Here is a 26,200-nt window from a genome sequence, read left to right as displayed (position 1 = left end):
TCTCCAACCTGAATCCCCCTTGTTTCAGTTTGAACCCATCACCCTTTGTCCTATCACTCCAGTCCCTGATGAGGGTCCCTGTCCGGCATCCTTGCAGCCCCCTTCAGGCACTGGAAGCTGCTCTGAGCTCTCCACAGCTTCTCCAGGCTGAGCAGCCCCAGCTCTGTTGTTGTTGCCTCCTGTGGAGCTGCTGGTGAATTATTGGCACCACTTTTTGGGTTGCTTTTTCCACTTCACCACATTCCCGCTGTTTCTCTTCCCAGGTCTCCCACCCCCAGGATCATTCCCGCCTCCGGTGCCACCCCCCGGAGCGATGCCTCCCGGGATGCCTCCTGCCATGCCACCCCCTCCTATGCCACCTGGCGCCGGTGCCCCCGGGCCCCCTTCTGGGGCTGCACCCACCGCGGGGCACCCACCTCACCCGCACCCCTTCCCTCCGGGTGGATTGCACCATCCAGGTAAGCCTGAGCACCTTTACATGGATAAACTCTTCCCAATGTCCGACGTAAACCTCCCCTGGTGCAGCTTGAGCCCATTTCCTCTTGTCCCATCCCTTGGGAGCAGAGCCCAGCCTCCTCCTGGCTCCATCCTGTCAGGCAGTTGTAGGGAGCAGTAAGATCCCCTGAGCCTTCTCTTCTCCATTGAAACCTCCACCACCTCCCCAGTTCTTGGGAGTGGGATAAATCCTCCTCCCAATCCCCCTCCCCTCCTTTTGCTTCCCTGAGTTTCCCCTTGTGTAAAATGGGATCGTTTTTGGGGCTCCCAACTCCACATCCTTGCCTGGGATGATGCTCTCTGCAGCCTGGTTAAGGAACAGGGAGAGGCTGCGTAGAAGCGAGTGCGTCACCTCCCCGGTGCTTCGCCTGCTTTCTGGAATCCTCTGCTGGGTGTTCTAAACTGTGTTAAAAAGTAGCCTGGAGCAGGGGCCAGCAGCATTTGGGAAGCTCTTTGGTGATTTAGGAAGTTGTGCCTTGCTGGGAAGCATCCGCTTGGGTCAAGACAGGAGTTTCCTTGCGCTGTGAAGGTGCAGGTTGCAGGAGGGCAGGGTCTGGTGCAGGTGTTGAAGGTCTTGGGTGCTTTTCTGGTCCTGTAAAACCCCAGAAATCCCAAATCCTTGTCCCACAAACCGCAACCCCTTTGTTAACATCCTGGACAAAGCTCCAGATCTTCCTCATTTTCCTCTGGTGTGAAATAATTCCAGTAAGTGGGAACCTTCTTCTCGCAGTCTGCAGCTCTGCCAGGCTAATTCCAGACACGAGCACAGAATGTTTCTTGGATTTCCTGCCATTTTTAGGTCTGTCTTCCCGGGGAATGAGCAGTGTGGACGTGGAGGCTCTGGGTTTAGATGCAAATGGAATTTGCTGTTTAATTTGGGGTTTCTTTGCATCAGTCCTGCCTGCTCTGAACCCAGCCCTGTGCTGGGCCCTTCTCCCCCCCTGGCTGATTAGGGGGCTTTGTGTGCTGGTGGCTCTGGCTTTGTGAGGGACCAGATGGCTGCTACTCATTCCCGATTACAAAAGGGATTTCCAGGCTTTAGAGGAGCCAATTACACCCGGCAGAGGGAAGCCTGAGGGAGCGTTTCCACACCCAGGCCTTGCAGAGCCACGATGAGGAGAGGGGAAGAAATTGTGGTTTGTTGGGTTTGAGAGGGAGAAGAGGAATAGGGGAAGAGCAGGTTTGGGGGAGCCAGGTTTCTGTGCTCGGAGCAGAGCAAGCTTCAAGTGCAGGGAGCCTGCCCCAGATCCCTGAGGGAAGTGATTCCTTACTGAGCCCCATCCCAGGGCCATGCCACACTGGGTGTCACCACACACAATGACATCCAAGTGGCATTTATTGGGTCTGTTGCCTCCTGTGGGGGAGCTTTGCTTTTCCTCCTCTTTAACCTCCTTTTCCGTGGAATGATTTGGGTTGGAAGGGACCTTAAAGCTCATCCAGTTCCAGCCCCCTGCCACAGGCAGGGACCCCTTCCACTAGAGCAGCTTGCTCCAAGCCCCTCTGTCCAACCTGGCCTTGAACACTGCAGGGATGGGGCAGCCACAGCTTCTCCCTTCAACCCATTCCAGTGTCCCACCACCCACATGGTGAAGAACTTCCTAAGATCTCCTCTAACTCTTCCCTTTTCCAGTTGGAAGCCGTTCCTCCTCATCCCATCCCTCTATCCCATGTCCAAAGCTCCTCTCCAGCCTTCTTGTAGCCCCTTTAAGCATTGGGAGCTGCTCTAAGCTTCTGCCCTTGCCGTGGGCATCCCTTAATGTGTTATTCCCACAGGAATCCCTCCCATGCAAGTGCACCACGGACCACCAGGGATGGCCCAGCATCACCCAGGACCCCCGGGCTCTGGAGGCCAGCCCCCCCCACGGCCGCCGCCTGGCATGCCGCACCCTGGGCCCCCACCCATGGGTATGCCACCCCGAGGACCTCATTTTGGGTCGCCCATGGGTAAGTGGGTGCCTGCAGGAGGTGGTGTGTGTGCGTTACTGTGGGTGGGATCAGCGCTTGGTGCCCATCATTCCAGGCTCAGTGTGGGTGGATGGGAAGGAGGTGATGCCGGAGGTGTCCTGGAGCAAGAGCTGCTAAGCCAGGGTGTCTCAGGGCATTCCCTGTGCCCGTTGTGATGTGGGGATCTGCACTACGGTGATGTCCCCTCATCTCACCTTGGGATAGCAGCAGGGAGGGTTCCTGAGGCCTGTGGGGTCCTCGGGGAGACTCCCCCGGGATCTGCTGGTAGAGGGGGAATGTTGGCCGGAACCATGGGCACCCCTGGCTGGGGTTTGGGGGGGGGGGGATTGGCTGTTCCATGTCTCCCCACGGTGCTTAACTCCTCTGCTCTGTCCCCACAGGTCACCCAGGCCCCATGCCCCACCACGGCATGCGTGGGCCTCCTCCGCTGATGCCTCCCCACGGCTACAACGGGCCCCCTCGCCCACCACCCTACGGCTACCAGAGGGTGCCCCTGCCCCCCAGGCCTGCACAGAGGCCCCCTGGGGTGCCCCCACGGGGACCCTTGAGGGGTCCCTTGCCCTGAACGTGGCTGTGACGAGGCCCCCTCCCTGCTGGGGACCCTCCTCAATGTGTCCTCAAACTTTCATTCCTCCCTGTGCTAACACATCCTCATCCAGGAGGGGCAGGGGGCCCCCCTCCGGTCCCACCTCCCACCTCTGCCTTTCCCTCTCCACATCTTGCTCCCCGTGGGTTTTTATAGTGTTCATTTTCCCTCCTTTCCCACTTCTCCCAACCCTGAAGCTACTTCACCGTGCTTTGAGGAGGATTTTGGTTTTTTTTCTATGTAAAGCAGTGAGCTCCCCTTTACAAATAAAGCGTTCTCTGAAGCAGGGGCTCTGAGAGCAGGAGGAGGCTCTGCCTGTCTGGCACTGAGGAGCTGCTGACTCGGGAGCAGCCACACGTGATAAGTTGATGGCCAGAGAAATCCGGTGCTGGGAAATGGGGAGGGAAGTGGGAGAGCTCCATCACTCCTGCTCCCATTGCCTTTGGCACGTGAGGAGCCACTGCAGGATCTCGAGATGAACTGGAAGGGCTCAGCACTGACCTCAGCTGCTCTGTTGTGGAATCCCAGAGTGGTTTGGGTTGGAATTCACCTTAAAGCTCATCCAGTTCCACGGGCAGGGACACCTTCCACTGGGAACAGGTTGCTCCAAGCCCCATCCAGCCTGGCCTTGAACACTGCCAGGGATGGGGCAGCTTCTCTGTTCAACCCATTCTGGTGTCCCACCACCTTCACAAGGAAGAGCTTCTCCCCAAGAGCTCATCTTCATCAGCTTAAGGCCATTCCAAGCACAAATCCTTGTCTTCCCTGTTGAAGAGGGGAATTCCCATGGTCCAGACAGGCTGGGAGGAAGTGATGATGTCTGTAACCCTCTCAGTTGTTTCCAGTCAGGGAATCGGGAAGAGTCCGGCTTGGCCTGGGGTGTATGCATGAGGGGATGGAGGCTGTGTGCAGCTTGTGATTGCCACGGTGCTGAGCTCCCCAGTGCTCCTGGTTTTAGCCCGTGGCAAATCCAACACGATTGGAGGCCCTCAGGACAGGAAGGAGCCATTCCCTGTCCCTGCCACCATGCATTTTGCTCTAGTGATGCCCATTAAAGCCTCAGGGCTGAGCCTGAGCTCTGGCTGCTCGGACACAGCAGGGAGGGGGACCCTGGTGACAGTGTGGCACATGAGTCACAGCCTGACAGGCCCGGGGGGCCATAGGGAAGCTGTGCTCACCAGTGCAGCCCAGGCCAATGCGGCTCCGTGCTGGGGCGCGTGATGAGCCCCGCATGCGGCAGCAGGGGCACAGCATCAGCCTCTCCTGCATCCCCCCTTGTGGGGGTGCTCCCAAGAGGAGCTCAGTTGTTCCTCAGCTTCCAGTCCCTGTGCTGGTGCTGCTGGTGTGGGCTGGTCCCTGGACCCATCTGCCTGGTTTGAGAGCCGAGTTCCTGCTGTCCCAGGCTGGGGTTGGCACCCAGGGCACTGCCCCTCATCCTCTCCTTAAGGGATGCACAGCCCGGGCGCAGTGAAACCAGTGCCCGGATCACACAGCTCTGGGGCTGTAACGTCCTGGAGGCTGAGGCTGGCCCACCTCATTGCATGTGGGAGGCAGGAGCAGGAGGCTCAGGATCCTGATTTCCCACCGGCAGCCGGTGATCCAGGGTTAAATTGGGGTCGGTTTGGCCCACAGAATCACCATGGAATGGTTTATGGGAAGGAAGCTTACCCCTCGTCCAGATCCACGGGCAGGGACACCTTCCACTGGAGCAGGATGCTCCAAGCCCCATGAGCAGTGCCAGGGATGGGGCAGCCAAAGCTTCTCCATTCAACCCATTCCAGTGTCCCAGCACCCTCCCAGGGAAGAGCTTCTGCCTAAGAGCTCAGCTCAGTCTCCCCTCGGGCAGGTTAAAGCCATTCCCCTTGTCCTGCCCCTGCATCCCTTGTCCCAAGCCCCTCCAGGTTTCTGTCCCCCAGCCCTCCCACGCTCCTCCTCACCCCCCTCTCAGCCCCCTCCGATGCTGGAGGCATTTGTGCCCTGTTCCTGCGGAGCGCCCGGCTCTGGCAACGAGGATTTGATCCCGATCCATCCGAATCCAGCCCCGAGGAGCCCGTGACTCAGATGTTCCAGCCTGCGCTGCGGTCGCCATAGGGGGGGGCGAGCGATCCCGAATCCCACGTGAATCCCTGCGGAGGGGAACTGGGATTGGGGCAGCTCCTTGTAGCCCCCCCCTCCATTAACCACAGTTACCTGTCGCCACTTGGCCCCCGCGGCTCCAACACGGGAACCCCATTCCCAAGGGAGCTCCCTGGGAGCGTGGGCACCCTGGGGGAGGCTTCTCCCTCCCATTGCCTCCAGTCGGGAGCCGAGGCGAGAGGGGACCCCCCCATCCTGCCGCTGTCCCCCCCTCCCCGGCGCAGTGCTGCAGCACAGCCCTCCCCACCGCCTCCCTCCCTTCCCTGGGCTCTTGCAATGGACTCTCCCAGCGCTCGGAGGCTGCGGCGTTAACACGGGACCCGGGAGCTGTTTCCTTGCTGGATCCCTCTTGGAGCAGCTTTTCCTTCCTCTGTCAGAGCATCCTTCCTTTGCCGGAGCATCCTTCCTCCGTCACAGCATCCTTCCTCCTCCTGGAGCATCCTTCCTCCTCCTGGAGCATCCTTTCTTGCCGCACAGGAGGCAGCCTCCGGAAGAAGGGCTGGAGCAGAGACAGGTAAGGAGAGAAAGAAATTCCTTTTATCAGGCAGATCCCCCTCCTCTTCCCACTGCTTTCCATTAGCATCCTGGGAGCCGGCATCTGATGGATCAGGGATTCAGCTTCTCCTTCCCACTTGCTGTGGCCATTTTGTCCTGGAAAACCTTGCCTCCAGCCTTGTTCATGTCTTTTTCCATGCATGTTGAACAGCCTCTCCTTAGCCCTTCCCGCGCCGCCGGAGGGCCGGGAATCGCTGCCGATGGGGATAGGGATTTCAGCGCAGGGATGGATGTTTAATGTGGTGGCTTTGGGGAGTCAATCCTGGGGGGGTGTTGGGAGATGACCTTGGACGTGGGTGATTTAAAACTCTTCTCCCTTGTCGCCATGTTCTGGGAAAGGCTGAGGAGGGAAGGACGCAGAGCCCAGCGTGAGACCCCCGCCACGGGGAGGTTCTGTGCATCCATCGGATGCTCCGCATGGATGCGTGGTCCAGAGCCCCATAACCTTGGCTCAGGCCGATGGTGACTGTTCCAGCTCTGCCCATCACGGGGCCGAGCTGTGACCTTGCTCCCTGGTCCATCCTCTTCCTCACGGGGTATCCGGCCTCTCTCCGCTCCCCTCTTCCTTTTGCTGGCTCCTGACACATCCCAATCCATAGATCAGCATCGGGAAGCACCGCAGGGACCTGCAAACGGCATGGAGCAAAATGACCTTGGCCATCAACCAGCTCCTTCCAGGGGCCTTGGGGGTCAGTGGGTTGAACCCAAGGAGGGGATCCGGGATGGGATCCCTGGGATGTGGACAGGGAAAGGGCTGCTCCCGGCCAGCCGGAGGGGAGAGGGCAGGGGGTTATGGATAGATTGATGCTGCTCCAAAGCACCTGCAGGGCTCCACTGGGGAGCTGGGGCCGTGCCGTGCCGCAGCACCGGCCCCGGGTGCGCAGAGCCGCTGGGGGCTCCCATCCGGGCTAATTATAGCCGTGGATTTGCCTGGCTCACGGAGGGAAGGACGCGCGGTGCCGGCTGCGTCCCTGCCCTACGGCTCAGCTCCTGCTGCGCCCCACAGCCGCGGGTCTGCGGGACCGGAGCGCTGGGATGCTCAGGGGATGCTCTGCCTGCCCTTGGCCTTGGAGGGCTGGGACTGGGGTGCAGGGCACCAGGACAAAGCCTCTGGGATGTATCCGGATGCCCTTTTCCTCCCTGAAAGTGCTGAGGGTGCCCCCAGCTCTGCCCTGGGGTGCCTGGTTCATCTCCCACCAAACACAAGCCACAGCCAGATCCCTTCTGGAAGCCTCCCCATGGCACCCGCAGGGGGATCCCTGGCATGGATCTGAGCCTGGGGGTCACGCAGGGCTCCCCAAAGGGGGCTCATGGAAGCTGTCCCTGCCTGTGGCAGGGGACTGGAGCTGGAGGAGCTTTGAGGTCCTTTCCAACCCAAACCATTCCCTGGTTCTGTGAACAAGCGCCGTAGCTTGTGCTCAGCCACGTTATTTGACATCAGAGAATCCACCTTGGTCAATGGGTGTCTAAGTCCTGCTGAATTCGGGCACCCCCCTGAGAGCTTTGATTCTCCAAGCAAGAGGAGAGGGCACAGAGATGGTGTCCCCAGACCCCATCTCCTTCCATTCCAAAATCCTCCTATTCCCACCCCAGATGAGGGGTGCTGGTGCGGAGCAAACCCGGGGATGAGGTGGGGTGCGGGCCCATTCCCACCCTGTCCCATCCCCTGCTTGTGTCCGGGCTCCGCAGGTCAGCCGGTACCACGCGGATGGGTAGCGCCGTCCCTCGTCTCCCCGCATCCCACCTCGGTCCCCGGGCGTGAGGACACAGACACAGGGCGCCCCCCCCCCCCCTTCCTATTCCCCATCGCATCCCGGTGTCCCGGCTCATCCCAGCACCATGGATGAGAGCTTCCGGGACCGGACGGCGTTCATCCGGGGCGCCAAGGACATCGCCAAGGAGGTGAAGAAGCACGCGGCCAAGAAGGTGAGCAGGGGCATGGACCGCGTGCAGGACGAGTACACCAAGCGCTCCTACTCGCGCTTCGAGGAGGAGGAGGACGACGAGGACTACGCGCCGCAGGACGGCTACTACCGGGGGGGCGAGGGCGGCAACGACGAGGAGGGAGCCTCCAGCGACGCCACCGAGGGGCACGATGAGGAGGACGAGATCTACGAGGGCGAGTACCAGGGCATCCCCCGGCGCCACTCGGGGCAGGGCGAGCGCCTGGGCACCGACGCGGGCACGGCGGCGCTGGCGGACAGCGAGGGGCAGCGGCGCAAGGACCGGGAGGAGCTGGCGCAGCAATACGAGCTCATCCTGCAGGAGTGCGGCCACGGCCGCTTCCAGTGGACCCTCTACTTCGTGCTGGGCCTGGCGCTCATGGCCGATGGGGTGGAGGTGTTCGTGGTGGGCTTCGTCCTGCCCAGCGCCGAGAAGGATATGTGCCTGTCCGACTCCAACAAGGGCATGCTGGGTGAGGGGGGTCGGGTGTGGGGGGACAGGGGGTATAGAGGGGGACATGGGATATGGGGGGATATGGGATATGGGGGGACACATGGGATAGGGGGGATATGGGGGGACATGGGATACAGAGGGGCATATGGGATATGGGGGGACACATGGGGTATGTGGGACATGGGATATGGGGGGATATGGGATATGGGGGGACACATGGGATAGGGGGCATATGGGGGGACATGGGATACAGAGGGGCATATGGGATATGGGGGGACACATGGGATATGGGGGACATGGGATATGGGGGGACACATAGGATATGGGGGGACATGGGTTACAGAGGGGTACATGGGATATGAGAACATGGGATATGGGGGGACATGGGATATAGAGGGGTACATGGGATATGAGGGGACATGGGATATGGGGGGACATGGGATATAGAGGGGGACATGGGATATGGGGGGACACATGGGATATGGGGAGACATGGGATATAGATGGGCATATGGGATATAGAGGGGTACATGGGATATGGGGGGACATGGAGTATAGAGGGGTGCATGAGATATGGGGGACACATGGAATATAGAGGGGTACATGGAATATGGAGACAAATGGAATATAGAGGGGTACATAGGATATGGGGGTATATGGGATATGGGGGACACATGGAATATGGAGGGGTACATGGGATATGGGGGGGTATATGGGGTATAGAGGGGCACATGGGGTATGTGGGATCCAAAACATATGGGGTTTGGAGGGGAGAGACATGGGGAAGTTCCCAGGCAGATATGGGCTGATGGGGAGATGTGGACATGGGATATAGAGGAGTACATGGGATATGGGGGGACACAGGAGAGACAGGGGGACACAGAGGAGGACATGGGGGCACATGGGGGTGCTGGGAGGTGGGTCCATGCGGGGCTCAGAGCAGCACAGGGGGAGGATGGGGGGCACAGGGGGATGCAGAGGACACACTGGGGGGGTCACATTCCCCCTTCTCCATGGTGCCTCCTTGCCCCACAGCCACCGCGGAGCAGAGGGGACCACGCAGGTGTCCCCGTGCCCCCCCAGCACTGATGTCTCTGTGCGTGTCTGTCCCCCCAGGGCTCATCGTGTACCTGGGCATGATGGTGGGCGCGTTCCTGTGGGGCGGCCTCGCGGACCGCCTGGGCCGGCGGCAGTGCCTCCTCATCTCCCTCTCCGTCAACAGCGTCTTCGCCTTCTTCTCCTCCTTCGTCCAAGGCTACGGCACCTTCCTCTTCTGCCGCCTCCTCTCGGGCATGGGGTAAGGGGGATGCACCCGACCCCGTCGCCGTTGAACCCCCTTTGCTGGGGTGCAGGGTGACCTGTGCTGTGCTCCCCCCCTTCCCCAGCATAGGGGGCTCCATCCCCATCGTCTTCTCCTACTTCTCGGAGTTCCTGGCGCAGGAGAAGCGCGGGGAGCACCTGAGCTGGCTCTGCATGTTCTGGATGATCGGGGGCATCTACGCCTCTGCCATGGCCTGGGCCATCATCCCCCACTATGGTGAGAACACCCCCCAGCACCAGCCCATGTCCCCCATTGCTGTGGGGCTCGGCACCGTCACAGCGTCCTGTCCCATTCCCATAGGATGGAGCTTCCAGATGGGCTCAGCCTATCAGTTCCACAGCTGGAGGGTCTTCGTCCTGGTCTGCGCCTTCCCCTCGGTGTTCGCCATCGGGGCGCTCACCACCATGCCCGAGAGCCCCCGCTTCTTCCTGGAGGTGGGACCCAAACAGGGACCCCTGAGTGGGTGATGGAGATGAAGGGACCCAAACAGGGACCCCTTAAGTGATGGAGATGGAGGGACCCAAACAGGGACCCCTGAGTGGGTGATGGAGATGAAGGGACCCAAGCAGGGACCCCTTAAGTGATGGAGATGGAGGGACCTAAACAGGGACCCCTGAGTGGGTGATGGCGATGAAGGGACTCATGCAGGGACCCCTTAAGTGATGGAGAGGGAGATGAAGGGACCCACACAGGGACCCCTTAAGTGATGGAGATGAAGGGACCCAAACAGGGACCCCCAAGTGGGTGATGGAGAAGGAAATGAAGGGACCCAAACAGGGACCCCTTAAGTGGGTGATGGAGATAGAGACCCATGCAGGGACCCCTTAAGTGATGGAGATGGAGATGAAGGGACCCAAACAGGGACCACTTAAGTGGGTGATGGAGATGAAAGGACCCAAACAGGGACCCCCAAGTGGGTGATGGAGATGGGAGGAGCTGGTCAGAGACCCCCAAGTGGGTGGAGGGACCCGAACAGGGACCCCAAAGTGGGTGATGCAGGAGGGCCCCCGGGGTGAGCGTGGTGCTGCCTTGCAGAACGGCAAACACGACGAGGCCTGGATGGTGCTGAAGCAGGTCCATGACACCAACATGCGAGCCAAGGGCCACCCCGAGCGGGTCTTCTCGGTAAGGACCCCCCCTTGCTGCAGGAGGGACTGCGCATTCCCACCTCCAGGAATCACACTGGGGTGGGGGGAGCTGAGGCCCGGGGCCGGAGCTTCCCTTGTCCCCGTGCTGCGCCCCACAGGTCACCCACATCAAGACCATCAAGCGGGAGGACGAGCTCATTGAGATCCAGGCGGACACAGGGACGTGGCACCGGCGCTGGCTTGTGCGGGTGCTCAACCTCTCACAGCAGGTGAGGGCCTGCCCCCCCCCCGTGTCCCCCCCTTGTCACCCTCCTGTGTCATCTCTTGTCACCCCATTGTCCCCCATTGTCACCCCTGTGTCCCGCAGGTCTGGAGCAACTTCCAGCAGTGCTTCGCACCTGAGTTCCGCCGCATCACCCTGATGATGATGGGAGTGTGGTTCACCATGTCCTTCAGGTGCGCTGGGATGGGATGGGATGGGCAGCAATGGGATAGGATGGGATGGGATGGATAGGATAGGATAGGATAGGATAGGATAGGATAGGATAGGATAGGATAGGATAGGATAGGCAGCGTTGGGAAAGGATGGATGGGATGGGATGGGAAGGGCAGCAATGGGATAGGATGGGATGGGATGGGATGGGATGGGATGGGATGGGATGGGATGGGATGGGATGGCTAGGGTAGGATAGGATAGGATAGGTTGGGCAGTGATGGGAAAGGATGGATGGGATGGGGTGGACAGCAGTGGGAAAGGATGGATGGGATGGGATAGGATGCGATGGGCAGCAACGGGATAGGATGGGATGGGATGGAAAAAGTAGGATAAGATAGGATAGGATAGGATAGGATAGGATAGGATAGGATAGGATAGGATAGGTTGGGCAGTGATGGGAAAGGATGGATGGGATGGGATGGGATGGGATGGGATGGGATGGGCAGCAATGGGAAAGGTTGGATGCGATGGGATGGGATGGGATGGGCAGCAGTGGGAAAGGATGGATGCGATGGGATGGGATGGGCAGCAGTGGGAAAGGTTGGATGCGATGGGATGGGATGGGATGGGATGGGATGGGATGGGATGGGATGGGCAGCAATGGGAAAGGTTGGATGGGATGGGATGAGATGGTTTGGGATGGGTGGCACTGGGATGGAGCTGGTGGCACTGGGAGCACCGCCCGGGCTCACCCCTGTCTCCTGCAGTTACTATGGGCTGACCGTGTGGTTCCCGGACATGATCAAGCACCTGCAGAACATGGACTACGCCTCCCGCACCAAGCTCTTCACGCGCGAGAGGCTGCGGCACTTCACCTTCAACTTCACCCTCGAGAACCAGATCCACCGCGGCGGCGAGTACTTCAATGACAAGTGTGTCCTGGGGACCCTTCCCGCCGCTCCTGCCCCATCCCTGCTCATCCCAGCTCATCCCGGCTCATGCCGCCCCTTCCTGCCCCACCAGGTTCATCGGCCTGAAGATGAAGTCGGTGACGTTCGAGGACTCGCTCTTTGAAGAGTGCTACTTCGAGGACGTCACGTCCAGCAACACCTTCTTCAAGAACTGCACCTTCATCTCCACCATGTTCTACAACACGGGTCAGCGGGGCCAGGGCTGGAGATGGGCCCCAAAGGGGTGGAGATGGGATGGTCTCCAAACAGGGAGGTGGTGGAGATGGGAGTTGGGGTGAGGATGGTCCCCAAAGGCATGGAGATGCCACCAAGATGGTCCCCAAAGTGATGGAGATGGGATGGTTCCCAAAGCAGGAGGTGATGGAGATGGGAGTTGGAGTGAGGATGATCCCCAAAGGCATGGAGATGCCACCAAGATGGTCCCCAAAGCAGGGGATGATGGAAATGGGAGTCAGGGTGAGGATGGTCCCCAAAGGGTTGGAGATGAGGGGATGCCACCAAGATGGTCCTCAAAGTGATGGAGATGGGATGGTTCCCAAAGAAGGGGGTGATGGAGATGGGAGTCGGGGTGAGGATGGTCCCCAAAGGGATGGAGATGGGGGTGATGCCACCATGATGGTCCCCAAAGCAGGGGAGTGATGGAGATGGGGGTCGGGATGAGGTTAGTCCCCAAACGGAAGGAGATGGGGGGGATGCCACCAAGATGGTCCCTAAAGTGAAGGAGATGAATTGGTCCCCAAAGCAGGGGGCGATGGAGAGGGCGGTGACACCACCACGATGGTCCCCAAAGTAAGGGTTGATGGAGATGGGGTTGGGTTAAGGATGGTCCCCAAAGGGATGGAGATGGTTCCCAAGTAGAGGGTGATGGAGATGGACCTGACCCCACCAAACCTTCTCCATGCCCACAGATCTCTTTGAGTACAAGTTCATCAACAGCCAGGTGGTGAACAGCACCTTTCTACACAACAAGGAGGGCTGCCAGCTCGACTTCAGCGACGACAACAACGCCTACATGATCTACTTCGTCAGCTTCCTGGGCACCCTGGCTGTCCTGCCCGGGAACATCGTCTCTGCCCTCCTCATGGACAAGATCGGCCGCCTTCGCATGCTGGGTGGGCATCAAGGATGCTGAGATCCATAGATCCATAGAATGGGCTGGAAGGGACCTTGAAGCTCACGCAGCTCCAACCCAGGACACCTTCCACTAGAGCAGGTTGCTCCAAGCCCCATCCAACACTTCCAGGGTTGCCCAGAGAATGGTGGATGCTCAAGGCTTGGAGCACCCTGCTCTGCTGGAAGGTGTCTCTGCCAGGGGCAGGTCAAGATGGCCTTGAAGGTTCCTTCCAACCTACCCAATGGGTCTACGACCATGGTTTCCTATGGGTGAGGAGGACGCTTGTCCCCATTGCATCCCCCTGACGTGTCCCATGTCCTTTGCAGCCGGGTCCAGTGTCATGTCCTGCGTGAGCTGCTTCTTCCTGTCCTTTGGGAACAGCGAATCAGCCATGATCGCGCTGCTCTGCCTCTTCGGTGGCGTCAGCATCGCCTCTTGGAATGCCCTCGATGTGCTCACTGTGGAGCTCTACCCCTCCGATAAGAGGTGAGGGGCCTATGGGTGCTGGGGGTGAGGTTTTGGGTCCTGGGTGCAAGGTTTTGGGTCCTGGGTGCAAGGTTTTGGGTGCTGGGTGCCAGATGTTGCCATGCTGGGGGTGAGGTTTTAGGTCCTGGGTGCCAGGTTCTGGGCATAAGGCTTTGGGTGTTGGGTACCAGATGTGTTGCTGGCTGCCAGATGTGTTGCTGACTACCAGAGGCATTGCTGCCTGCCAGATGTTGCCGTGCTGGCTGCCACATCTGGGTACCACATTCTGGCTGCGCTGCTGGGTACCATATCCCAGGTACCCCCTGCCCCAGCGCGCTGGGCCTGGTGGGGACCTCACCTCCATGGGTGCCCCCCCACCTCCATGGGTGCCATCCCAACACCCTGCCTCCCCGCAGGACGACGGCGTTTGGGTTCCTGAACGCTCTCTGCAAGCTGGCGGCCGTGCTGGGCATCAGCATCTTCACCTCCTTCGTGGGCATCACCAAGGCCGTGCCCATCCTCTTGGCCTCGGCTGCGCTCGCCCTCGGCAGCTCCTTGGCCCTCAAACTGCCTGAGACCCGGGGGCAAGTCCTGCAGTGATGGGGGGGGGACCCCCCTAATCCTTCCCTTTACCTCTCCCACCCCCCCCATTCCCAAATCCCAGCTCCCCTTCCGGGGGGATTAGTCTCGTTAGACACTGTGAAACGTCTTCTTGGAGCATTTGGGAAATTCATTTGCACTTGGACCCCCCCATACTCCTGACACCCCCCCCTCCCCCCCGATTTCCTTCCTTGGTGTCATCCCTCTGTGAATAGCTGCTCGCTCCTGGGGGGGCTGGGGGGACCCCAACATCCCTGGGAGGAGGAGGAGGAGGAAGGCTCCATGCCTCAGTTTCCCCATCTGGAAGGGCAGGGGAAGGGGTCCCCATTGCACCCCCAAACCCAGCAGGATGGGGAACAGAAGGGGGGGCACTGCAGTTTGGGGGTGCACCATGCTTGGGGTGCACATCCCTTTGGGGCATGGAGCAATTTGGAGTGCAGTGACCCCCCCCCAACTACAGCTCGGTTTGAGGGGGTGCAAGGGGGTCCCAGCTGTGTTTTGGGGTGCAGGGGGGGTGCAGCCCCCTCAAACTGCCTTTATTTAGTGACTTTGAGCTCATTCTTAAAGGACGCTCCTGCTTTGGGGTGCTGATGGGGGGGTGCACCCTGGACCCCCTTCCCCCCCCAGCACACCTTTACCCCCATCCCAAAGCACAAAGCCACCAGTGGTTTGCAAAGCACAAAGCGCCCCCCTAAATAACGGGGTACATGGGGGCCCCCCAAAAAAGTGGGGTACAGGGGGGCCCTGTCGCTGTGCCCCCCCCAGCAGAGGATGGGAAGTGTTGGTCTATGCAAAAGCACTTTGGAAGCCCCCCCCATCATGGGAAGCCCCCGACGATGTAGAGCAGCCCCCCCCAAGCAATCGTGTGCTTCATCTCCTCCTCCTCCTTCCCCCCCGTCCCCATCCCTCGGTGTAGCTGGTCCTGGGGGGGCCCGACCCCCCCCAAGTTCTGTCTGTTCGCAGTTGTGCCGTGCTGTAGTTTTTAGATGTTTGTAAATTAATTAAAACAACGGAAAACCAATGGAAAAGTGCCCAAAATGACCCCAAATCCCCCCAAAATGACCCAAATCCCCTCCAAATGACCTAAAACTCTTCAGATCTCCCCAAACTCCCAAGTGATCCAGCAGTCCCCAAACCCCTCTGAAAAGACCCCAAATCCTTTCCAAAAGACCCTAAATTCTCCCAAACGACCCCAAATCCCTCTGAAAAGGCCCCAGATGGCTCCAAAATGACCCCAAAGGCCCTAAATCCCTCCCAAAATGACCCCAAATCCTTTCCCAAAAGACCCTAAATTCTCCCAAAGGACCCCAAATCCCTTCCAAAACATCCCAAATGGCTCCAAAATGACCCCAAAGTCCTTAAATCCCCCCCCAATGACCCCAAATCCTTTCGAAAAGACCCTAAATTCTCCCAAAGGACCCCAAATCCCTTCCAAAACATCCCAAATGGCTCCAAAATGACTCCAAAGTCCTTAAATCCCCCCCAAATGACCCCAAATCCTTTCCAAAAGACCCTAAATTCTCCCAAACGACCCCAAATCCCCCCCCCCCTCAAAGTTCCCAAATCCTCCCATACTGACCCAAAACTCCCCATATCCCCCCTGGAATGATGCTCCACCTTCCACTTCCCAGTTGCTCCCATGGGAGAGTTTATTTGTGTGTGTGTGTGTAGGGGGTGGGCTTCACCCCCCATTCCCAATCTGTTTCATGGGGGGGAGCAATGGGGGGGGGGGGTGTCACGGGGACACCCCCAAACCCCCCTTACAGCTGCCCCCAGTGTGCTCAATGCACGGAGGGGGGGGGGGGTCCCCGTTACACGTGGGTTCACCACGGGGACCGGGGGGGTCCCTTTAGGGCTCCCCGGCGCCGTCCCCGCGCTGCTCACGCTTGGAGCCCCCGAGGCACGGGGGCCGTGCGGGGACGCTGGGGTCGCTCTCCCATTGCTGCGGGGTGCGGGCCACGATGGCGAGGGCGTGGAGCGGCCCCGCGAGCTCGGCGCTGAGCGCGGCGTGCACCAGGCGGTGCCGCTGCAGCGGGGGGAGCCCCTCGAAGCGCCCGCTCACCACCACCACGGCCAAGTGCGTGCCGGCCCCCGCGGCCCCGCCGTGCCGGGGGCTCTCGTCCAGCACCTGCAGGTGCGAGGGCTCCAGCGCGGCCGCCAGCTTGGAGCGCACGGTGCGGGCCAGGGGACCCTCGGCCATGGCCGCTCCCCCAGCAGCCAGCAGCGAGCCCCGCATCCGGCAGCGCCTGCAATGGGGCGGGGAGGGGGGGAGAAACAGGTCCCAGTTATGGGGGAGCAGGAGGGGAGGATGGGGATTGCCTGGGGGGGTGAGGATCAAACCCCGATTATGGGGGGGGCAGGAGGGGAGGATGGGGGTTGCTTGGGGGGGGTTTAGGGGGCCCTTCAGGATCAGAGCCCAGTTATGGGGGAGCAGGAGGGGAGGATGGGGGTTGCTTGGGGGGGGTTTAGGGGGCCCTTCGGGATCAGAGCCCAGTTATGGGGGAGCAGGAGGGGAGGATGGGGGTTGCTTGGGGGGGGTTTAGGGGGCCCTTCGGGATCAGAGCCCAGTTATGGGGGAGCAGGAGGGGAGGATGGGGGTTGCCTGGGGGAGTGAGTATCAAACCCCAATTATGGGGGGGGGGCAGGAGGGGAGGATGGGGGTTGCTTGGGGGGTGGATTTGGGGAGGGCCTTCAGGACCAGACCAGTTATGGAGGAGGCAAGAGGGTAAGATGGGGTTTGCTGGGGGGGGGAGGATCAGATCCCAGTTGGGAGGGGGGGACAGGAGAGGGGGTTACTTGGGGGGGAGAATCAGATCCCAGTTATAGGGGGGGCAGGAGAGGAGGATGGGGGTTGCTGGGGGGGGGTGAGGATCAAACCCCAATGATGGGGGGGCAAGAGGAGAGGATGGGGGTTACTTGGGGGGGATTTAGGGGGGCCTTTCAGGATCAGACCCCAGTTATGGGGAGGAGGCAAAAGGGAAAGATGGGGGTTGCTGGGGGGTGAGGATCAGACCCCAGTTATGGGGGGGGCAGGAGGGGCCAAGGGGTTTGCTTGGGGGGAGGGTGGTGATGATGAGACCCCACTTATGGGGAAAGGAGGGGAACTGTGACTCGGGGGGGGCTGTAGAACCAGGCCCCATAAATGGGGGTGGGGGAGAAAGGGGTGCAGGAGGGTGAAAGGCCCGGCTTTGGGAAGTGGGGTGGGGAGCAAGAGGGGCCTGACCCCCCCAAACCCCATTTACCCCACACGGTGCCCCCCCAACCCCATTTATCCCACACGGTGCCCCCCCAAACCCATTTACCCCACACGGTGCCCCCCAAACCCCATTTATCCCACACGGTGCCCCCCCAAACCCCATTTACCCCACACGGTGCCCCCCAAACCCCATTTATCCCACACGGTGCCCCCCCAAACCCATTTACCCCACACGGTGCCCCCCAAACCCCGTTTACCCCACACGGTGCCCCCCCAAACCCCGTTTACCCCACACGGTGCCCCCCAGACCCCGTTTACCCCGCACGGTGCCCCCCCCAAACCCCGTTTACCCCACACGGTGCCCCCCCCAAACCCCATTTACCCCCCCCCAAACCCCCTTTGGACCCCCCCAAACCCCATTTACCCCACACGGTGCCCCCCCAAAACCCCATTTACCCCACACGGTGCCCCCCAGACCCCATTTACCCCACACGGTGCCCCCCCAAACCCCATTTACCCCACACGGTGCCCCCCCAGCCCTCACCACGCACGACTCGGGCTCCGCTCCGGCGCTGAGCACGCTGGGAAATGGAGTCACGCCGTCCCACCCCCGTCACGTGACCGCGGCAGAACTACAGCTCCCAGGAGGCTTTGAGCCCGGCCCCCACAAACCCCGCCCCATTGCGGGGAGGCCACACCTTCCCCCTTCGGCCCCGCCCTCCTTCCCTATGATTGGCGGAGAGCTTCCCTCGGCCCGCCCCCTCATGCCCTCATATGGCGTGGCGGGTTGAATGAGAGTGGGGCGTGGGTGTTGGCGCTGCGGGATCGGGATCGGGATCGGGATCGGGATCGGGATCGGGATCGGGATCGGGATCGGGATCGGGATCGGGATCGGGATCTCCCTCGTTCCTACCCCCGAGCCCGGACCCTCCCCTCCGCCCCGAATGAACTTTTCTCTTCCTCCTCCTCCTCCCGCACTCCCTGCCCGTCCCCGACCCCGCTTTTCCCGTCCGTCTCCCCGGAATCCTGCCCAGCCCGGACCTCCTGCTCCTTTCCCGGACTCCCCTCTCTAGGCTGGGGATCTTGTCTCACCCTTCTCCATCCCGGAGCTCTTCCCTGCATCCCACATCCCCCGCTCCATCCCGGATAGTCCTCCCCATCCTTGGATCCCTTTCTCCAACCCTGGATCCCGGATCACTCTCTCCATACCCGAACCCCGTTCTTCATCCCCGGATCCCGCCTCCATCCCGGACCCCCTTCTCCATTCTCGGCTCCTCCCGCTCCACCCCCGACCTCTTCCACCATCTCGGAGCTCCCCACCTCCATCCTCGCTCCCCCTTCTCCATCCCCTGCCCATCCCGGGGCTCTCCTCTCCCTGTCGGGGCTCCCCCCCGTCCCCCAGCATGGCTTTGGCAGCGGGGCCGTGGCCGGAGCCTCCCCTTCCTCCCGCTCCTCCTCCTGCCCCCGGCGGCGCCGCGGGGCGGGCGGCGGGGCCGTGCCGGGTGTGCGGGGACCGGGCGAGCGGGAAGCACTACGGGCAGGTGACCTGCGAGGGCTGCAAGAGCTTCTTCAAGCGCTCGGTGCGGCGCAACCTCGCCTACAGCTGCCGGGGGGGCCGGGACTGCCCCGTGGACCAGCCCCACCGCAACCAGTGCCAGTACTGCCGGCTCCGCAAGTGCCTCCGCGTGGGGATGCGGCGGGAAGGTGGGGTGACCGGAGGGGAGAGGGGTCGGGATGCGGCGGGAGAGGGAGAAGGGATGGGAAGGGTAAAAGAGTGGAGAGGAGATGGAGAAGGGATGGGAAAGGAGAGAGGGTGCAAAAGAAGAGGGTGGAAAATAAGCAAAGGGGATGGAAAAGGAGGAGAAGGGATGGAAAATAAGGATAGAGCATGGAAAAGGAGAGGGTGGAAAAGAAGGGGAGAGGGTGGAAAAGGAGAAGGGATGGAGAGGGGGTGGAAAAGGAGAAGAAGGAATGGAAAAGGAGAGAGGGTGAAAAAGAGGGAGAAGGGATGGAAAAGAGGGTTACAGCATGGAAAAGGAGAGGGTGGGAGAGGAGAAGGGGTGGAGAAGGAGGAGAGAGGATGGAGAAGGGATGGGAAAGGAGAGAGGATGGAAAGGGAGGAGAGGGGATGGGAAAAGGAGAGAGGTGTAAAAAAAGGAGGGAATGGAAAAGGTGAAGGGATGCAAAAGGAGAAGGTGGAAAAGAGGGAGAAGGGATGGAAAAGAAGGACAGAGCATGGAAAAGGAGAGGGGATGGAAATGATGTGGTGGAAAAGAAGGGGAGAGAGAGGAAAAGCAAAAGCAGGGATGAAAAGGAGAAGAGGAGGTGGAAAAGATAAAGGGATGGAAAAGAGTGGGTGCAAGAGGAGGATGGAGGGTGGAAAAGAGAGAGAGAGGGTGGGGAAGCCAGCACAGAGGGGAGGTAAAACTAGGGGAGAGGCTGGAAAAGGCCGGGAGAGCAGGAGAGAGGAAGGTGAGAGTGGGAGGAAAAGGTGGGGAAGAGCCAAAGGGAGCAAACGAATGAAAGGAAAGGGAAGAAAAAAGAGGAGGAAAAAGAGGGAAAGTGAGAAGGAGAAGTGAGGGAGCGGGTGCCAATGGTGCGGACAAAGGGAAAGAGCAAAGTGGGAGCGGGAGAGCTGGAAAGAGAAAGGAAAAGAGCAAGGAAAAGGGGAGAGAAAGGAAAAGAAAGTGAAAGCGGGTGGGAAAGGAAAGAGAAAGGGAAAAGGAGGAAAGAGAAAGGGAAAGCTCCTCTCCCTCTTCTCTTTCATTCCCCCTCCATTCTTTTCCCTCCCTGAGCCCCATCAGTTTGGGAAGAGCGCCCCAAATCCAGGGATCCATCCCCGAATCCCCCTGGCCCAGCCCCATCCTTCTGCTATAGTTGTTGGCTTTTCCCATGGGAAAGGCTCTGCCACGGGAACCCGGCTATTCTCCCACCCAGTTATATCCTCTTTTCACCTTGAGCCCAGTTTGGGCTCGGGTTTTAGCTCTGGTCTATGCTGAGATGGGGCCAATTGACTTCTCCTCTCCATTAAATGTTAAAAAACTCGGGAATAATACAGGTAATTCTTTAAAAGATTAAGAATTCCACTTTTTGGGAGCAGTATCCGGTAAATCTGACCTAAATTAGCCCAAACACCTTACATAAAACCCCATTTCAAGCTTCCAGCGACATCCCTGTGCCTCCAACCAGCCCCAGCACCGCATATTGGGTTGATTTGATTGCGGGTTTAGCCCCAGAAGTAGGCTTTGGGGCAGTTTAAGCCCCAAATGGGGCATCGGGGCATCCTCAGCATCAAATCTCTGCCGTGCAGCATCCTCCCCGATTGAATATGGACCCGGCGGGGGGAGTCCTGATTTCTAGTCAAGGTACTTATTTATACACTCAGTGTTTAGAAAGGATTATAACAAGGGCTTAGGCTGGGCTTAGCTGCTTAAAGCAGGGATTTATCCTGCGTCGGTGGCAATGGCACCCAGAAAATCACCTTTTTTAGTCTCCAAACCCAAAGAAAAAGGGCAAAAAACCGACAAGTTGTTTTTGTTTTTTTTTTTAAGCAATAAAAATAATAGCAAATAAATCAGAACAATTGGGATAAAGGGGAAAACTCCCACTGGGAGGAGGGGAATGGCCAGCCTGGCTCGCACAAATAAATGGGATTTAGGTGGGAGCAGCTCAGGGATCAAGTCAGCTCAAGCCTAACTCTCAGTTCTCCCTGTTTCTCCCCCAAAAGTCCAGTTGGATAGGTTTGGGATTTTGGGAGCAAGACCCAGTCGTAGCAAACCTCTGCCTTCTTGGTGCAGCTGGAGCCAGGGATCAAATCCCAGGGATAAAGAGCCCCAATCCAGGCAAATTCCCTGAAGGTTTTGGGGCTCGGGTTTGGGAGGTTATTTTGTTGTTGGTTTTCATCTTTAGTTCAGAATTGCCACAAGATGCTGGTTCCCCATGGGATCTGATGGGATAGGACCTGCCACGGCATTATTCCCGAGGCAGGGACCCTCATTCCCTGCATCCCTCTTAGCTCTGTTTTTGGGGGGCTCCCAGTTGTCCCCCGATGAAGCTGTTGGGTGAATGCTGCGTGTGCCCATGTTCAAGCTTCCCATCCCCGTCACTGGGGCTGGCTGCTCCGTGCCTCAGTTTCCCCACCCGCTCAGGGATGCTCCAAACCCACCGGTTCATCACGATTCCCCTTATCCCGGCTTTCCCAGCTGGGAATCGGCACCGAATCTGGCATCAAATCCAGCACTGAAAACTCAGGAGCAGTGTGCTGCTCTGGAGGATTGGGGTGGTGTAAAAGGGGTTCAAGGGTGACGCAAAGGGGGGTCACGGTGATGTAAAAGGTGCTCAGGGTGATGCAAAGGGGTTTGGGGCGTTGCAAAGGGGGTTTAGGGGTGCAAAGGGGGGGTGAGGAGAGGGTGCTGCTGAGCAAAGAGAGCATTTGGGGGGAGTCTGGGGCTGCATGTCGAGGTTTGAGTGAGAGCAGCCCCCGACCCCCCGATTCCACGAGATCCCAACCCTGCAGGAGCCCCATTCCCTGGGGACCCCCATTCCCGAGTCCTACCGCTGGTGACACTGGGACCATCGCGCTGCATTAGACTAAGCCAGGCTCAGGGCCGAGGAAGAAGAAGAGGAAGAGAAGGTGGCCGAGGCCCCCCTTCCCACAAGAAAAACCAACAACAATCCAATTGGGGTGGGAGTTAACCCCATAGTGGGAAATCTCAAGGGATGGGACCTGAAGGGGAGCTCCTTCGCCCCCCTCCCCCCCAGCATCTCTGTGGGTACCCCCATTAGCACCAGCAAGGGGGGGGGGGTTGGACGGACCCCAGATGCGATGTGCCTGTGGGAGCTGGTGGAGCAAGGGCATCGCACGGAGTAGGGGGGGCTGTCCCCATCCTGGGAGCACATCCCCTGCTCTAACGGGTGGAGACACCCCAAGGGACCCCTCAGCCCGCACCCTGGGTGCACACAGGGACACGCAGGGGTGTTGGCACGGGGGGTGCTGACCTCCTGCTCCTCTCCGCAGCGGTGCAGCGGGGCCGCGTGGCTCAAGGTCCCCCCAGCCCCGGGCAGTGCCCTGCGCTCCCCGGGGACCCCTACGGTGGCCGCGGCTGCTTGAGCGGCTTCATCTCGGTGCTGCTCCGAGCCGAACCGTACCCGCCGGCTCGCTACGGCGCCCAAGCCCTGCACCCCGGCGTCGTGGTGGGCATCGAGAGCATCTGCGAGCTGGCGGCGCGGCTCTTGTTCAGCGCCGTGGAGTGGGCCAAGGGCATCGTCCCCTTCTTCGCGGAGCTGCCGCTCTCGGACCAAGTGGCGCTGCTGCGGCTGGGCTGGAGCGAGCTCTTCGTGCTGAACGCGGCGCAGGCGGCGCTGCCCGTGCACGCCGCGCCGGTGCTGGCGGCCGCCGGGCTCCACGGCGCTCCGGTGGGCGCTGACCGCGTGGTGGCCTTCATGGACCACGTCCGGCTCTTCCAGGAGCAGGTGGAGAAGCTGAGGGTGCTGCAGGCGGACGCCGCCGAGTTCGCCTGCCTGAAGGCTGTGGCCCTCTTCAGCCCCGGTGAGGGAGGCGGGGCTTAAAGGGGTGTGGTTCTGTGGGTGGGGCTTGGTGGGGTTGGGTACCAAGGGGGTGGGTGCTTGGGTCCGATGGGTGTCGATGGGTGTGCAGGGAATGAATGGGCTGGGGATTGGGGGGCGTGGGGCTCAATGGGAAGTGGGAAGGGGGGGCAGGCATCAATGGGTGTGCAAGGGATGAATAGGCTGGGGATGCGTGGGCGCGGGAAAACGGGGCGTGGTTTAAAGGGGTGGGGTTTAAATGGGTGGAATCAAACAGGGTGGGGCTCCAAGGAGCTTAACGGGGAAAGAGGGGGGATGCCAAGGGGGGAGCATCAATGGGTGCAGAGGGGATGAATGGGATGGGGGTGGGTGGGTGCGGCTCCATCGGGCGGAGGTTAAAGGGGGGGGGGGGCAAGGAAGGCGGAGCTTAACGGGGTGGGGTCCCAATGGGACCGAATGGGCGGGGTTTAACGGGGCGGGGCTCGGCGGGGCCGTGCCTCAGTTTCCCCCGTGCAGACGCGGCGGGGCTGTCGCAGCCGGGGCGCGTGGCCGGGCTGCAGGAGCAGGCGCAGGTCGCGCTGCAGGAACACGTGCGGCGGCGGCACCCGGCCCAGCCCGGCCGCTTCGGGCGCCTGCTCCTGCGCCTGCCCGCGCTGCGCAGCGTCCCCGCGCCCGGCATCCAGCGGCTCTTCTTCAGCCGCCTGGTTGGGGAGACCCCCATCGAGACCCTCATCCGCGACATGCTGCTGGCCGGGGCCAGCCTCAGCTGGCCCCATGGAGCCATGCAGTGATCCCAGCCCTGCCGTGGGATGGGGAGCCCAAAGATGGGGACAGCGAGGTTGGGACCTCAAGGATGGGATCCTAAAGATGGAGGCATCAAAGGTGGGGACAGCAAGGATGGGACCTCAGGGATGGGAGCCCAAAGATGGGGGCATCAAAGATGGGGACAGCAAGGACGGGAGCCCAAAGATGGGGCACCAAAGATGGGGACAGCAAGGATGGGACCTCAAGGATGGGGGCCCAATCATGGGGACACCGAAGATGGGGACAGCAAGGATGGGACCTCAGGGATGGGAGCCCGAAGATGGGGCACCAAAGATGGGACCTCAAGGATGGAAGCCCCGTCATGGAGACACCAAAGATGGGGACAGCACGGATGGGACCTCAAGGATGGGATCCTAAAGAGGAGGGCAGCAAGGATGGAGGACACCAAGGATGTGACCTCAAGGATGGAAGCTCAAAGATGGGGACACCAAAGATTGGAACCCAGTGCTGAGACTCCAAAAATGATGGAACCTCGACAAGGGGATCCCAAAGATGGAACAGCGAGGACTGGATCCCAACGATGGGACTACACAGATGGGGACACCAAGGCTGGGACCTCAACGATGGGATCCCAAAGATGGGGGCATCAAGGATTGGAGCTCAGTGATGGGACCCCAATATGGGGTGACAAAGGATGGGATTCTGGGGTCCTGATGTAGAGTTTTGAGTGTGAGATCACATCAGTTCTGCTTGGAATTCTTTATACATTTGATTTCTTAATTTATTTGTATTTTTTTTAATTTTTTACTGACATTTTTACACTTTTTATTTTTATTTAACATTTGAATTTAAATTTATTTTTGTTTAGTTTTCATTCCTTCTTAATTTTTATTTTTAAAATTTTATTTTATATTCCCTTTATAATTTTAAAGTATATGAATTTTTAATTTAAATGTATTTATTTATTTATTTCTAATTGTAAAAGTTTCTACTTTTTTATTTGATTTTTTATTTTTTACTTCAGTTACAAATTAAGTTTTCATTTTCCTTTTTGATGTTACTTTTATTTATTTGTTTTTATTTTTATGTTATTGTTTCTGTTTTAAAGGGTTTTTATATTTTTATTTTGTTTTTATTTTTAATTTATTTTTATTTTTTCTTTAAAGTTTTTACATTTCTCATTTTCTTTTTTATTTCATTTCAATTTTTATTCTTATAGTTCTAATTTCATGGTTTTATTTTATTCTTTTTAGTTTTTTTAATTTAATTTTAAATTTTTAGGTTTTAATTTTCTTTTTTAATTTTTCAGGTATTTATTTTAAATTTCAAGGGGTTTCCTAATTTATTTTATTTTGGGCGGTAAAAAAAAATCAAATTTGACCAATTCCACACTTTGTTTTGGTTGTTTTTTTCCTTGCTTGGGGCTGGAATTGGCAGGAATTGGGGCTGGAATTGGCAGGAAATGCCGGTGTCAAGCCCTGGGGCCTCCATCCATGTCCCCCCCGTGTGCACTCAGCACACGGATGTACACGGATGTACATGGATGTACACGCACGCATCCACGTGCCGGTGCACACACGTGTGCAGGGTGGGAATGGTTCACTCGGGGATTTATTGGGTCCCATTCCCTGTGTCCTCTTCCCATCCTTAGGTCCTCAGCCCTTCCCTAATCCCATCCTCATCCTCCTCCACATCCCTAATTCTCATCCAGCCCCAGCCCCACCCTTATCTCTTTTTCTGTTCCTATCCTCGTCCCAATCCCACCCCCATTCCTGTCCCTTATCCTATCCCCATCCCAACCAATGCAAGCACGAAGGGCACAATCCTGTGTATGTGCTGGCAGGGATGGGCTGACGATGGCGGAATTGGGATGGAGAGACCGTGGTCGGGAGCAGTGGGATGATGTTGTAGTGAGGCTGGATTTGGGGCCCAGCCCTTATAGTAGACAGCAGAGAATCCACCTGGACACAACGCCTGGGGCCTCCTGCCCCAGGCTCTCACCCCTCAGAGGAGCCCGGGGGGGGTTTCCAGCAACCTTAATTCCATCAACCCCTTGGTCCATCCCTGCTGGCTCCTGCATCTGCAGGCCTGGAATCAGGCCAGCCCCTTCCTTGCCTATTTCCCCACCAGCTCTGGCTGGGAAAAGCCAGATAATAGGGAGGGAAAAATGGGATGGGAGTGAAAATGAGAGGTCCTGGCATGGGATGGGATGTCCCACGGCACCGGTGTGTCCTCGCGGATGCGCCAAGGGTATCCATCAATCTGGGACAGCGCAGCTGCCCCTTCCCGTAAATGCTTCTTAATTCCTGCCAAATCACTGCACAATTCCAGGACATGGAAATCAAATGACTCCATTGCCATGGACATCTATTGCCTCTGGGGAGTGACAGGATGAAGAATCACTTGCTGCTGATTGGAAAGGGCCATGGGGAGCATTCCAGAAGGACAGAGCTGGCACTGAGATGTCCATCCCAAGGCCTGGCAGGTGGGACACTGGGGACAATGGAATGGATGGGATGCTGATGCCGGCACTGTGGATGGGACAATGATGTCCCCTGCCTTTGGCC

At 59.0% G+C, this 26,200-nt stretch overlaps 4 protein-coding genes across 5 annotated transcripts in view; 3 read left to right on the top strand and 1 right to left on the bottom strand.

Moving 5' to 3' along the window:
- The window catches only part of SF3B4 (splicing factor 3b subunit 4), a 5,442-nt gene extending 2,100 nt beyond the window's left edge, over window positions 1-3,342 (top strand). The window contains exons 4-6 of the mRNA XM_062632672.1: window positions 264-458; window positions 2,269-2,439; window positions 2,841-3,342. Of these exons, the coding sequence (XP_062488656.1) occupies window positions 264-458; window positions 2,269-2,439; window positions 2,841-3,025 (551 nt within the window). The 3' untranslated portion in view covers window positions 3,026-3,342. The remainder of the gene's footprint in view (window positions 1-263; window positions 459-2,268; window positions 2,440-2,840) is intronic.
- Window positions 3,343-5,052: 1,710 nt separating this feature from the next.
- SV2A (synaptic vesicle glycoprotein 2A) lies at window positions 5,053-15,166 on the top strand. 2 transcript variants are annotated; one of them, XM_062632671.1, is made up of 14 exons: window positions 5,053-5,696; window positions 7,573-8,153; window positions 9,250-9,430; window positions 9,519-9,670; window positions 9,755-9,888; window positions 10,490-10,579; window positions 10,701-10,811; window positions 10,910-10,998; window positions 11,746-11,910; window positions 12,002-12,135; window positions 12,858-13,061; window positions 13,390-13,549; window positions 13,945-14,567; window positions 14,638-15,166. In XM_062632671.1, the coding sequence occupies exons 2-13, from the start codon at window positions 7,577-7,579 to the stop codon at window positions 14,126-14,128; spliced, it is 2,181 nt and encodes a 726-aa protein (XP_062488655.1). In that variant the 5' UTR covers window positions 5,053-5,696; window positions 7,573-7,576; the 3' UTR covers window positions 14,129-14,567; window positions 14,638-15,166. The 2 variants fall into 2 exon arrangements, with proteins under 2 accessions (XP_062488655.1, XP_062488653.1); XM_062632669.1 differs by having other exon boundaries at window positions 5,055-5,696; window positions 7,427-8,153.
- A 798-nt stretch (window positions 15,167-15,964) lies between these two features.
- On the bottom strand, window positions 15,965-17,972 carry BOLA1 (bolA family member 1). Its single transcript, XM_062632705.1, has 2 exons — window positions 17,869-17,972; window positions 15,965-16,374 (listed from the first exon to the last, which is right to left on the bottom strand). Exon 2 carries the CDS (start codon window positions 16,362-16,364, stop codon window positions 15,978-15,980), a length of 387 nt encoding a protein of 128 aa, XP_062488689.1. The 5' UTR covers window positions 16,365-16,374; window positions 17,869-17,972; the 3' UTR covers window positions 15,965-15,977.
- A 538-nt stretch (window positions 17,973-18,510) lies between these two features.
- LOC134170915 (nuclear receptor subfamily 2 group F member 5-like) lies at window positions 18,511-23,923 on the top strand. Its single transcript, XM_062632706.1, has 4 exons — window positions 18,511-19,090; window positions 19,397-19,745; window positions 22,288-22,872; window positions 23,385-23,923. The coding sequence occupies exons 1-4, from the start codon at window positions 18,728-18,730 to the stop codon at window positions 23,657-23,659; spliced, it is 1,572 nt and encodes a 523-aa protein (XP_062488690.1). The 5' UTR covers window positions 18,511-18,727; the 3' UTR covers window positions 23,660-23,923.
- Window positions 23,924-26,200: the final 2,277 nt, after the last annotated feature.

This window comes from Pezoporus occidentalis, unplaced genomic scaffold, assembly GCF_034315485.1.
Source record: "Pezoporus occidentalis ecotype Australia unplaced genomic scaffold, CSIRO_AGI_Poc_V1 ctg393, whole genome shotgun sequence".
Classification (NCBI taxonomy): domain Eukaryota; kingdom Metazoa; phylum Chordata; class Aves; order Psittaciformes; family Psittacidae; genus Pezoporus; species Pezoporus occidentalis.
The sequence above is the reverse complement of the archived record's forward strand: the minus strand, read 5'-3'. Positions and strand labels throughout refer to the sequence as shown.